The 13,708-nt window shown below is 42.3% G+C and overlaps 1 protein-coding gene across 3 annotated transcripts in view; it reads left to right on the top strand.

Annotated features, from left to right (window-relative positions):
* The first annotated feature begins 242 nt into the window (after nucleotides 1-242).
* The window catches only part of LOC143296537 (protein shuttle craft-like), a 48,382-nt gene continuing 34,916 nt past the window's right edge, over nucleotides 243-13,708 (top strand). The window contains exons 1-6 of one of the 3 annotated variants that reach the window (XM_076608558.1): nucleotides 243-341; nucleotides 2,867-3,851; nucleotides 4,427-4,579; nucleotides 6,107-6,190; nucleotides 9,078-9,180; nucleotides 11,147-11,218. In XM_076608558.1, the coding sequence (XP_076464673.1) occupies nucleotides 2,912-3,851; nucleotides 4,427-4,579; nucleotides 6,107-6,190; nucleotides 9,078-9,180; nucleotides 11,147-11,218 (1,352 nt within the window). In that variant the 5' untranslated portion in view covers nucleotides 243-341; nucleotides 2,867-2,911. Of the gene's footprint in view, nucleotides 429-2,866; nucleotides 3,852-4,426; nucleotides 4,580-6,106; nucleotides 6,191-9,077; nucleotides 9,181-11,146; nucleotides 11,219-13,708 lie in introns of all 3 variants that reach the window. The other 2 variants (XM_076608574.1, XM_076608566.1) reach the window with 2 other exon arrangements.

Below are 13,708 nucleotides of genomic sequence, written 5' to 3' on the forward strand. Positions count from 1 at the left end.
CCTCACTGACACTGTACTGACAGATAATTAGCATCTTAACCATTCTTGTCTTGTCTCAAGTTGTCTACAATCCTGTGGTAATCCCTATACAGGGCAACAATCCACAATAGGGGGGTGCGCTCATTCTGTCATCTTCCTCCTAAAGCCTGAAACTGAAAACACACACACACACACACACACACACACACACACACACACACACTTGAAACTGAAAGTAAAATTGGAAAAGGCCCACAGGACCGGAAAACTGTCGTCCAAGGGACGTTACTCCATGTGTATGACGGAAGCTACTGCAGTCTTTGATTGCACAAATCTTTCGAAAATTTCTCAAGTTTGACAAGGTATGATACACAAAGACTTAAAGTTTGAAATAGTTCACAGCAAGTTCCCAGGTAATGTGAATCGTAAAGGAAGAAACGGCCTAGTCTGTAAGTAAAAATAAGTGTAAAAGTTGCCCTTGCTTGGACTTCAATGTACTCACTGTACTGCTGTTCATGTGTGACTTGGATCTTGTGACTGTTGTGACAGTGCGAGAGCGCATTTTATTGCTTCGGACATCAGTGTATACTCAGTAACGTTAGCTTGAATCAAAAAAGAGAAAATCACAATCGAACAGGAACACACAATTCTCACGGATCTTGTCGTTGCAAGTGTAAACATCAGCAATCGGCTCAGGGTCATTCAGTCTTCACAGAATCACAGAAATGTTTGGCTATAGGCTAAAACAGTAAAAGCCTTTTGCCCTCATAATCAATGTCCATTTATGTGCTTTTGGATCACTTGTTGTGAACAAACCCTTGTTTAAATCTGGCATAGTGTATACTACATTTATCTACAGCTCAATAAAGATTTCACTCTGTGGAAAATACATGGACCTTAATTAAACTTTTTGTCATGTGATTTTTGAAGGCGTTTACCGATGGTGCATTGATGGTGTCATAGGACAGGTTATTCCACAGATTTATGATACGGTCAGTAAAGAACTTGCGGAACTGGTTAGTTACGAAATTAGTTTTGTTTATTTTGAAGTTGTACCCTCAAGTTTTATCGTAGTTAGCCATAGTAAACAAGGAAGAGGTGGTGCAAGGATCATAAATATTGTGCATGATCTTGTATACTTCAGTGAGATCACCTCTTAATCTTCTAAACTCTAGGCTAGGCAAATTAAAAAGAGCCAGGCGCTCCTCATAACTATGATCACGAGTACTATTAGTATTACTAGTTATACACTTGGTAAATCTGCGTTGAACACCTTCAATCATATTTATGTGCTTTCTAAGGTAAGGGCACCATACTGAGTTTCCATATTCAATAATGGGTCTAACCAGAGCTTTGAACAATGGAATCATAATTTCGGGAGATTTATTAGTTAAGTTCTCACAAGAAGACCAGAAATTTGATTTCCCTTTTTCACTATATTATTTATATGTATTTGGTAGTGGTTGAGTGTGTTACGCAGACAAAAGTCTGTTTATAAAATACACACTGATAGTGACAGTACTCATGCTGATGGTTTACGCACTTGTTTTCTTTTTATATGTTTGGATAACACCTGGGACTAGTTTGAATTTACACTATCTCCAGTTTCAGTTTCAAGAAGGCAACAAAGCCTGTATATATAATATATGATTAACAAAATTTAATTAGGTTCCAAACGGAAATTTTACGGGCACATTAGGTATTGTTGTCAGGATGGAATGATTTTACAGCTCAGAACACTTTCTCCTGCCCTGGCCGCCTAAGTGAACATTTTCTTATATAAAAAAGAAGAAAACAAATGTTATAATCATGTATACAGTATAGAATTTTCAGGTTCAGGTTCAGGTTAGTGGTGATGCCAAGCATGGTAGCCTTGGGGTTTTTTATGCCACGTTGGTTTTCGTTTTGTTTTTTGTTGTTGTTGTTTTTTTGTTTTTTGGTCATGTACTCCCAAGCCCATGCTCACTTTTGACCATCAAAGTCAAACATTGTTTTCTTATATAATATCATGTTCATCAATAATCTTTTTAAAGGCATTCATGTTAGGTGTACTTTTGATTTCTGGGGTAAGTCTTGTCCAGTTGTTAGTTACTCTGTAACTAACATATTTTATAATTTTGCTACTATAATGTTGCTTCTGAATTTTGTTGGTACTGTTATGGGTGACAATGTTAGTTTGTGGACTGATAAAGAAACATGCTTTGTCAATGTCATCAACATTAGTATATATTTAATACGCTTGAATCAAGTCCCCTGGTACCCCTCTTGCTTTAAGGGAAGGGAGCTTAAGATATTTTATCTTTCTTTCATAAGAAAATCCTTTATTTCATGGGTTAATTTTGTTGCTTGTCTTTGTAAAGGGCATGTATATGTTAGTGTCATCAGCCTCATACTCTTATTTGATTTTTAGCCAAGTATGATTTGTCAGTCTGTGAGAACACACACACACACACACACACACACACACACACACACACACACACACACACACCACAGACTTAAGCAGAGTGTACTGAACCTTGCTGCAGTTGAACATGTGATAGCTTGAGGCCAGTGTGTTGAGCGCGCTGCACCCATAGTATTCCATACCTTCAGTGAGCGAGAAACTTCAGAAAGCTGAAAGAGCATCAGGCTGTGTTGTGTTGTGCTGTGCTGTGCTGTGTGTGTGTGTGTGTGTGTGTGTGTGTGTGTGTGTGTGTGTGCTCTCAATAGTAACTATCACTATGTGTAAAGATTTGTGTTTCTTATATATACATCTTAGCACTTTTTCTTTGCGTGGTATGATGTGGTCATTTTGATGTGCAGTCCATCCTATTCTTCTGTCTCATGTCTTTCCTGTCTGTTTAGTGTTTGTGACTTATATTGTGAAATTGGTTTATTTTTCCAGAGCAGCAGTAGGACATTTCACTCAACAAACGTCAGTTCAGAGTGTATGCGGTCAGTGAGGAGAGCAGATCATTCCAGTCCAGTGTTTTGTCAACCTTCAGCCTTGTCCTTTACAGCTATGTCTCTTTCTCCTTACGCCCCAGCCTTCAATCCTCGGGTACCGCCTCCAAACATGTTCCCCCCAAGAGGTCACGGCCGCGGACATCCAAACAATCCTCCGCGTTTCCCCCCACCTGATGCGCCGCCAGTGGTGGATAACAGCATCACGGACCCGCAGAGCTTTCAACACATTCCATTTGATGCCCATAGTTCTCCAGATTTTGTTGCAACACAGCAGTTTGCAGGGCACAGGGGTGGCTACCACAATCAGAATGGTTACCGTGGTGGAAGAGGTAACTGGCATAGGGGTCATCGGGGCCGGGGTCGAGATGGTCAGAGTCACTCTTTCAGTCAGAATTCTAGGCAAGGAAATCATAGCTATCAGTATGGGAACAGTTCGGGTCGAAGACCAAGACGTCATCAGACTCATGTGAATGAAAGACACTCACGAAACGAGTATGGGGATTTGCTGTACAGTCATGCAGATTCGAGTAACACGGGTAATGGTAATGCTGGAAACAGTGGCGATGATCGTTACCAGCCACATTCTTTCCCAGTGAACAGTGAACATAGGTCTGCTGGGAACAGTAGCCAGCGTAATCTTTATGTGCGTAAAGTGGATCAGTATAGAAACCGAGAGAATGGAAATCCACAGGAGGGGGCTAGAGGTGCGCATGCACATCACAGGGGGAGGGGAGGAGGCAGAGATAGTTACAGACAGAGCCGAGACGAAGCGATGCCCCCTGATCCACAAGGCAGAACCGCAGCAGAACAGGACGGCCAAAACAGGAGTGGTGCCAGGTCAGCTCCTCCTGGGCAGAGAAGGTCCACAGGCAACAAAGCGGAAGCAGATGGCGGAAGTGAGACAAAAGTGAAAGATCGCAGAGGTAACTGTTATAATTTTAATTTTGTGAATCTGTGAATGTGGAATTGATTGTGATACTTTTCATTAATTAGACATGAAACCTTATTCAAAAGAAGAAGAAAAAATAAGATTTACATGAACATTTAATTGTGTCACAGTGTTTGTCTTATCTGTAACAAGGAAAGTAAACAAAATAAACAAAAACGTATCATGTTTATGTTCTTTTTTCTTGGATGTATTGGATGTGCTAGTTGCACACATGCACAAATATTCACACACATTGGCATGCACATCTGTCCATTTGTGAACTCACACTCACAGTCACAGTGAATTCAAAGAAAAATAACACTTGACAAAACAACAAACAAACAAACAAAAAATGCAAAAACAAAAAATCTTTTAGTCACTAAGTGAATATTTGATGAAAAGTGAAATTCTGCCTTTAATGTTTTGTCAAACTTTTTATATTTTCTTGTAACTGGACAGTCAATCTTATTATTAGTTGTTTATCTTTTGGTGTTAGTGCGTTTTCATGAGTGTGTGTGTGCGTGTGTGTGTGTGTAACTCAAATACATGTTGCATTTTTCTTCTGTGCAGCTCAAATGGAGGAACAGCTGAAGCGTGGACAATATGAGTGCATGGTGTGCTGTGATAACATTCGCCAAGAGGTGGCCGTCTGGAATTGTCAGAAATGTTACTGCGTCTTTCACCTCCGCTGTATTAAGCAGTGGGTTAAGTCTTCACTAGAAGGTGTGTGCATTCTTCTTCTTCTTCTTCTGCGTTCACTCGTATGCACACGAGTGGGCTTTTATGTGTATGACCGTTTTTACCCCGCCATGTAGGCAGCCGTAATCCATTTTCGGGGGTGTGCATGCTGGGTATGTTCTTGTTTCCATAACCCACCGAACGCTGACATGGATTACAGGATCTTTAATGTGCGTGTTTGATCTTCTGCTTGCATATACACACGAAGGGGGTTCAGGCACTAGCAGGTCTGCACATATGTTGACCTGGGAGATCGTAAAAATCTCCACCCTTTACCCACCAGGCGCCGTCACCGTGATTCGAACCCGGGACCCTCAGATTGACAGTCCAACGCTTTAACCATTCGGCTATTGCGCCCGTCAGGTGTGTGCATTCAAATATGCAAGTAAATCCCTGTACACCCTCCCTCTCTCTTGTTTTGTGAAATGGAGATTCATTGTACAGCAGTGACACAAAATTGGAAGAGTCATGCATTTGTTTTTCTCCAGAGTTTTGTTAAACAGCTTCTTTAACTTTAATTGTTTAGGAGTATCTTTGCTTGAACTCATTTGATAGAAGTAGCTGGCATGCCTTGATCAGGAGTGTAGTGAGGACATTTGAGGGAGACTGCCACCAGCACCTTGCTGCTGCTCGAGATTGGCGGCCCAGAACTGCATCTGCCCGTGCCTACTAGCGTTCTAAGTTCAACCCGCAACCGCACGTGTTCTTCAGAGTTTGGGCTCTGAAGCCACATGCATGTCCACAGATAATGTGTGTGGATGATGGCGGATGATGGCACAATGCGTTGTCATCATTGGTTTCAGAGAGACAGCCATGATGATGATATGTGTTACTGTCGTCGACGGGCGCCATAGCCGAGTGGTTAAAGCGTTGGACTGTCAATCTGAGAGTCCCGGGTTCGAATCACGGTGACGGCGCCTGGTGGGTAAAGGGTGGAGATTTTTCCGATCTCCCAGGTCAACATATGTGCAGACCTGCTTAGTGCCTGTACCCCCTTCGTGTGTATATGCAAGCAGAAGATCAAATACGCACGTTAAAGATCCTGCAATCCATGTTAGCGTTCGGTGGGTTATGGAAACAAGAACATACCCAGCATGCGCACCCCCGAAAACGGAGTATGGCTGCCTACATGGCGGGGTAAAAACGGTCATACACGTAAAAGCCCACTCGTGTGCATTCGAGTGAACGCAGAAGAAGAAGAAGAAGTGTTACTGTCGGGTGTCAGTTATCAGACATTCTTGATAAAATTTACCACAGAGAAACGAGTAATGAAGAAACGAGCATGTGCACAAGCTTAAATTGGGTACGCAAGGAGAGATGGGGGTAGGTTAGGGGAAGAAGAGGGGGACGGGGGGTCAGGGGGGTGGGTGGGGGGTGAGGAACACGTCTATTGACAGCAGTTGAATTTGAAATAAAAGCTTAAATTTCCATATGGTGGTATTTCTGAACTTAACTGTTCAATCTGTTAAGGTTGCTGTCGGTCAGTGATTTACTTTGCTTGTCTTTCTGAAGTTACAGCAGAAGAAGATATTTGGCGATGTCCAACCTGTCAGAATTCCAACACCGCAAGACCCAAAGGCTACCGCTGCTTCTGTGGTGAGTTTTGTGCTTGACTTACCTGCCTTATGACATTGGCAGTTTTGTTACAAATGCAGTCTGTCTGTTGTAAAAAAAAAAAAAAAAAAAAAAAAGCCAATGGGCTTTTTTGTTTTGTGATTGTATGGTCTTTTGCTTCAACTTTATTCTTCCACATAAGTTTTAAAGAAATACAGCAGTAGTGAAAGCAGCAACAACAGCAACAGTAGCAACAACAGCAAGAAAAGAAACAGTTACAACAGCATTGACACTACCCCAACCACAACCACCGCCACTACCACCACCACCATCAGTAACAACAATTAACACCAGTTGCAGCAACATGAAGAGGATGATGTTACATCATGATAACATCAAACAGGTTGACATGGATAATATTAATTCTAAAGAATGTCATCAGCCTTGAATAATTGCGGTGCATTATGTGAAATTTGTGCACAAACTGATGAGCATAGGTGTACACATTCTTGGTGGTCTGTTTGCAGGCAGAGTGAAAGGCTAAGTTCTTGGTGGTCTGTTTGTAGGCAAAGTGAAAGACCAAGTTCTTGATAGTCTGTTTGCAGGCAGAGTGAAAGACCAAGTTCTTGGTAGTCTGTTTGTAGGCAAAGTGAAAGACCAAGTTCTTGGTAGTCTGTTTGTAGGCAAAGTGAAAGACCAAGTTCTTGGTAGTCTGTTTGTAGGCAAAGTGAAAGGCTAAGTTCTTGGTAGTCTGTTTGTAGGCAGAGTGAAAGGCTAAGTTCTTGGTAGTCTGTTTGCAGGCAGAGTGAAAGACCAAGTTCTTGGTAGTCTGTTTGTAGGCAGAGTGAAAGGCTAAGTTCTTGGTGGTCTGTTTGTAGGCAGAGTGAAAGGCTAAGTTCTTGGTGGTCTGTTTGTAGGCAAAGTGAAAGACCAATTTCTTGGTGGTCTGTTTGTAGGCAAAGTGAAAGACCACGTTCTTGGTGGTCTGTAGGCAAAGTCAAAGACCAAGTTCTTGGTGGTCTGTAGGCAAAGTCAAAGATCAAGTTATTGGTAGTCTGTAGGCAAAGTCAAAGGCCAAGTTCTTGGTAGTCTGTTTGTAGGCAAAGTGAAAGACCAAGTTCTTGGTAGTCTGTTTGTAGGCAAAGTGAAAGACCAAGTTCTTGGTGGTCTGTTTGTAGGCAAAGTGAAAGACCAAGTTCTTGGTGGTCTGTTTGTAGGCAAAGTGAAAGACCAAGTTCTTGGTGGTCTGTTTGTAGGCAAAGTGAAAGACCAAGTTCTTGGTGGTCTGTTTGTAGGCAAAGTGAAGGACCAAGTTCTTGGTAGTCTGTTTGTAAGCAAAGTGAAAGGCTAGGTTCTTGGTGGTCTGTTTGTAGGCAAAGTCAAAGACCAAGTTCTTAGTGGTCTTTTTGTAGGCAGAGTGAAAGACCAAGTTCTTGGTGGTCTGTTTGCAGGCAAAGTCAAAGACCAAGTTCTTGATAGTCTGTTTGTAGGCAAAGTGAAAGACCAAGTTCTTGATAGTCTGTTTGTAGGTAAAGTGAAAGACAAAGTTCTTGGTGGTCTGTTTGTAGGCAGAGTGAAAGACTAAGTTCTTGGTAGTCTGTTTGTAGGTAAAGTGAAAGACCAAGTTCTTGATAGTCTGTTTGCAGGCAAAGTCAAAGACTAAGTTCTTGATAGTCTGTTTGTAGGTAAAGTGAAAGACTAAGTTCTTGGTAGTCTGTTTGCAGGTACAGTGAAAGACTAAGTTCTTGGTAGTCTGTTTGCAGGTACAGTGAAAGAACAATTTGTTGGTAGTCTGTTTGCAGGCAAAGTCAAAGACCAAGTTCTTGGTGGTCTGTTTGTAGGCAAAGTCAGAGACCAAGTTCTTGGTGGTCTGTAGGCAAAGTCAAAGGCCAAGTTCTTGGTAGTCTGTTTGTAGGCATAGTCAAAGACAAAGTTCTTGGTAGTCTGTTTGTAGGCATAGTCAAAGACAAAGTTCTTGGTGGTCTGTTTGTAGGCAAAGTGAAAGACCAAGTTCTTGGTGGTCTTTTTGTAGGCAGAGTGAAAGACCAAGTTCTTGGTAGTCTGTTTGTAGGCTGAGTGAAAGGCCAAGTTCTTGGTAGTCTGTTTGTAGGCAAAGTGAAAGACCAAGTTCTTGGTGGTCTGTTTGTAGGCAGAGTGAAAGACCAAGTTCTTGGTAGTCTGTTTGTAGGCTGAGTGAAAGGCCAAGTTCTTGGTAGTCTGTTTGTAGGCTGAGTGAAAGGCCAAGTTCTTGGTAGTCTGTTTGTAGGCTGAGTGAAAGGCCAAGTTCTTGGTAGTCTGTTTGTAGGCTGAGTGAAAGACCAAGTTCTTGGTAGTCTGTTTGTAGGCAGAGTGAAAGACCAAGTTCTTGGTAGTCTGTTTGTAGGCTGAGTGAAAGGCCAAGTTCTTGGTAGTCTGTTTGTAGGCTGAGTGAAAGGCCAAGTTCTTGGTAGTCTGTTTGTAGGCAGAGTGAAAGACCAAGTTCTTGGTAGTCTGTTTGTAGGCTGAGTGAAAGGCCAAGTTCTTGGTAGTCTGTTTGTAGGCAAAGTGAAAGACCAAGTTCTTGGTGGTCTGTTTGTAGGCAAAGTGAAAGACCAAGTTCTTGGTAGTCTGTTTGTAGGCAAAGTGAAAGACCAAGTTCTTGGTGGTCTGTTTGTAGGCAGAGTGAAAGACCAAGTTCTTGGTGGTCTGTTTGTAGGCAGAGTGAAAGGCTAAGTTCTTTGTGATATGTTTGTAGGCAGAGTGAACGACTAAGTTCTTGGTAGTCTGTTTGTAGGCAGAGTGAAAGGCTAAGTTCTTGGTAGTCTGTTTGTAGGCAGAGTGAAAGGCTAAGTTCTTGGTGGTCTGTTTGTAGGCAAAGTGAAAGGCTAAGTTCTTGGTAGTCTGTTTGTAGGCAGAGTGAAAGACCAAGTTCTTGGTGGTCTGTGTGCAGGCAAAGTGAAGGACCCTAAGTTCCAGCCTGGAGAGACGCCACATGGCTGTGGAGAGGTGTGTGGCCGGAAGGGGAAGGACGGGTGTACACACAAATGTGTCTTGTGAGTATTTTACACTCAGGTATTAACTGAGTGCTTAGTTCAAGTGCATGGGTGTGAGAATTTCGGTGTTACATAGATTTCTATTTTGGCATTTTGGCTTTTTTTGGTTTGAATAGTGTTTTTCTTTTATTTTACTTAGGTATAATAATAAATAATAATAATGGTATTTATATAGCGCTGAATCTTGTGCAGAGACAAAGCGCTTTCGCACCAGTCATTCACACTCATGCGTAACTCTAAAACTGTAGAAACTAAAGACAAGGAAGGGCAGGCAAGGGAGGCTATTTTGGGAAGAGATGGGTTTTAAGGCCAGACTTGAAAGAGCTGAGTGTGGAGACTTGACGAAGCGAAAGAGGAAGTTCATTCCAATCGCAAGGTCCAGAGACAGAGAAAGAACGGCGGCCAACAGTCGAGTGTTTGAATCTGGGTATGCGTAAACAGAGTGGATCCGAAGCTGATCATAGTGAGCAAGATGGAGTGTAGAGGTGAAGGCAGCCGCAGAGATTGGAAGGGGCAGTTTTGTGAATGCATCCATAACATAGAGTGCTGATCTTGTACTTTATTCGGTGTGAGACAGGGAGCCAATGGAGATGTTGCAAAAGAGGAGTGATATGCTCAGATCTTTTCTTTCTGAGGATGAGTCAGGCAGCAGAGTTTTGTATGCGCTGACGGGACTGAATAGATGAAGCAGGCAAACCAGACAATAGAGAGTTACAGTTGTCAAGGTGAGAGAGAATGAGAGAAACGACAAGTCTAGATGTTGCGTCAGTGGACAGATATTTCCGGACGGCACTGATGCGCCGCAGTTGACAGTAGCAGGACTGACATGTCTGACTGATAAATTTTTGCATGGACAGTGTATTGTCAAGGACAACACCGAGGTTCCTGACTGACGTGGAAAGAGGTATAAAGACAACACGCATCAGTTTGGAACCCCCTTGACACTGATACCTTGACACAAGCCGCAAACTTTTCAATATTTCTTAATCAGTCACTCCCAGCTGTGCAAGTGTTGAGTTACCTGCTGACAGTTTAGTCTTCTATACCAGTATAATAATGTTCTTGTACAGTTTACTATAAAAAGAAAGAAAAAAAGAAAAAAAATGTCTATCAAAAATGGATGAAATCATGGTCAGAGGTATGTCCTGGGTTTATGTGCATGGACATGACTCGGCATGTACCAGATTTTCTTTTTTGTGTTTCTTTTCAGGCCGTATAGGATCAAAATTGTGGTGTTATTCAGCCCTGACATGACTCTGTTAGGTTGACTGGACTGTAAACAACAGTTGTAATTATTACAGTATAAGAAAATGGAATGACGCTTTCCTACCAGAGGTATGTCCTGGGTTTATGTGCATGGACATGACTCAGCAGGTTTATTACGTGTTGAGCTATTACATTAAAAAAAAAAAAAAATCAAATTTCTCATCTTATTTTTACAGTTTTGCCATATGTAGAAAATACTGCCAATTTTTCACCCCGAATCACCATACCCATGCTCGCTTTCTGCATTAAATTTGCTTTCTTATTCATCATCATCCACCTCTTCAATGTCCGACCCTTCAGTTTGTAGCATTTCAAGTACTTCGGCAACCCTAAAACGTTGCCGTCACTGCCTTGTTCACTTCACAACATTCTGAAAAGAGCCCACTTTGCTAACAGGCTGGCACGCGAGCAGACGACCGGTCAGTGACTTTGTCAGCGTGCGAGACGGGCCACACATGGCAGGCTGACAAATCATACTGTTCAATTGTGGAGTGAGCCAGAACAGCGCACTCTGCTTGGCTAATCACAAAATCACGTGTACAGCGCACGATGGAATTTTACTTTCGGAGAATACTGTTCCATTCCTTCGTCCGAATCCGAATACGTTTTGTGTAGGAGTGCGTGAGCATTCCTTCATCCGGAGAGAGTTAAGAGATGCAAGGCAGAGAAAGGAGTGCAGTGGATGTGCTCTGTGTTGCAGGTTGTGCCACCCAGGCCCTTGCCCTCCCTGCAGTGCTGTCATTGCCCGCACCTGTGACTGTGGAGCAGAAAAGTAAGTCTTCCTTTCTGTTTCTGCAGCCTTCCATTCTGTCTCTGCAGCCTTTCTTTCTGTTTCTACGGTCTGTCTTTCTGTTTCTACAACCTTTCTGTTTCTGCAGCCATTCCTTTCTGTTTCTGCAGTCTTTCTTTCTGTGTCTACAGCCTTTCTGTTTCTGCAGCCATTCCTTTCTGTTTCTGCAGCCTTTCTTTCTGTTTCTGCAGCGTTTCTTTCTGTTTCTGCAGCGTTTCTTTCTGTTTCTACAACCTTTCTGTTTCTGCAGCCATTCCTTTCTGTTTCTGCAGTGTTTCTTTCTGTTTCTGCAGTCAGTCTTTCTGTTTCTGCAGTGTTTCTTTCTGTTTCTGCGGTCTTTCTTTCTGTTTCTACGGTCTTTCTTTCTGTTTCTACAACCTTTCTGTTTCTGCAGCCATTCCTTTCTGTTTCTGCAGCCTTTCTTTCTGTTTCTTCATTTCTTTCTGTTTCTGCAGTCTTTCTTTCTGTTTCTATGGTCTTTCTTTCTGTTTCTACAACCTTTCTGTTTCTGCAGTCTTTCTTTCTGTTTCTGCAGTCTGTCTTTCTGTTTCTACGGTCTTTCTTTCTGTTTCTACAACCTTTCTGTTTCTGCAGCATTTCTTTCTGTTTCTGAGTTTGTTTCTGTTTCTGCAGTCTTTCTTTCTGTTTCTGCAGTCTTTCTTTCTGTTTCTACAACCTTTCTGTTTCTGCAGCCATTCCTTTCTGTTTCTGCAGCGTTTCTTTCTGTTTCTGAAGCCTTTCTTTCTGTTTCTGCGTTTCTTTCTGTTTCTGTGGCATTCCAATGTGTTTCTGTAGCCTTCCAATATAATTATGCAGCCTTTCTGTTCCTGCCATGTCTATGTTTCTGCATCACTCTTTTCTGCTGTCTGTTTATCTGCAGCCTTCCTTTGTATTTATGTAGTCGGTTGGGTTTTTTTATGTTTCTGTAATCTGACTCCATGATTCTGCCAAGTATTTATTATGTCTTTGCATGTGTACATTCATACTCTTAATTGTTTTTCATTTTCTTTTTTTCTTCTGAAAAGTGAAATGTAATCTACATTTGGAATTATGAATTGAAGAAGGCATGAATGAAACGCCAGATTGTGCAGCTCAGCACATGTGCCAGTTAACTCAACAGCATCTGGTCGGCAGCCGGTTTCCGACACTATTCCGCTCACTTGAAATCCTGTCGGACGCATTGTTACGACAGGTTTTGATCCTTTTTTAACGTTACCGATCTTACTTTAAGGGCGATAACTCACAGTTTTCAGATAGATCAGACACTTTTCTTGCGAGTTCCTTCCCTTAGACCGTTGTTCGTTCATTCTATAGCAGTTTTCTTTGTTTGAAAAGTGAACCACCCTCGCGCTCACCACCAGTTGGTTTTCAACATGGCGACTCCACGTGGAAACCGGTTCGTGCGGAACATAAAAATGGCTCAAGCACTCGAATTGATCATGAAACCGGGTCTGATGACGAAGATGCTGTTGTTGGAATGTTCGACGATGCAGGTGACGAAATTTTGGACTCTGATTCTGACTATATTCCTGACGAAAACGATGACGAAGTGGCGGACACTGACGATGATGAAGGCGGAATGACTGGTCAGCGAAACTCGACACCAACACGTGCGCCTGCTGCAGCGGCTGATTCTCCAACTAATGGAGAAGATCACGAGGAGATGGAAATAGATCAGGACAATCTGTTTGATGATCATATAGATCCAGATTATATGTATGAGTGGAGTAGAAATTTGGCCAATTTTCCACTCAACCCACCCTTCGGTTTGACACCAGGATTTCAGGGCCCCCTCAAATTGCCGCCTTGGGAGGACTGCAAACCAATTGATTTTTACAGTCTCTTCATTGATAAAAGTATGCTAAAACACATGAAAACAGAGACAAACCGTTATGCTGCAAAAAATATCCAGCAGGTACAGCAAAGAGAAGAACTTTCCCCACGGTCACAGTTCAACACCTGGAAGCCTGTGACACTGGATGAAATCAGAAAATTTCTGGCTATCCTCATCCACATGGGGATTGTAAAGAAACCAAGAATAGTGGACTACTGGTGTACTAATCCAGTTGTGAAGACTGGATTTGCCTCCAAGCTGTTGAAACGCGACAGGTTCAGAGCCATCCTGTCGTTCTTCCACCTGAACGACAACTCGACATTCCTGGAGCGAAACCATCCTGACCATGATCCACTCCACAAGCTGAGACCATTGATTGACCACCTTGTGCATGTAAGTTATTTTCTTTTTTGTGTGTTTGTTTTGAATGTGTGTGTGTGTGTGTGTGTGTGTGTGTGTGTGTGTGCATGCATGCTTGTGTGTGTGTGAATGTGTGTGAATGTGTGTGTTGTGTGTGTGTGTGTGTGTGTGTGTGTGTGTGTGTGTTATTTATTCTTCCCCACTTGTTAAATATTATCAGTTCAAATGATAGCAAATGTTAGTAGATAGTGGTAGTATTTGCTGAAGTAGTGGTGATG

The sequence above is a fragment of the Babylonia areolata genome, chromosome 2, assembly GCF_041734735.1.
Source record: "Babylonia areolata isolate BAREFJ2019XMU chromosome 2, ASM4173473v1, whole genome shotgun sequence".
Taxonomy (NCBI): domain Eukaryota; kingdom Metazoa; phylum Mollusca; class Gastropoda; order Neogastropoda; family Buccinidae; genus Babylonia; species Babylonia areolata.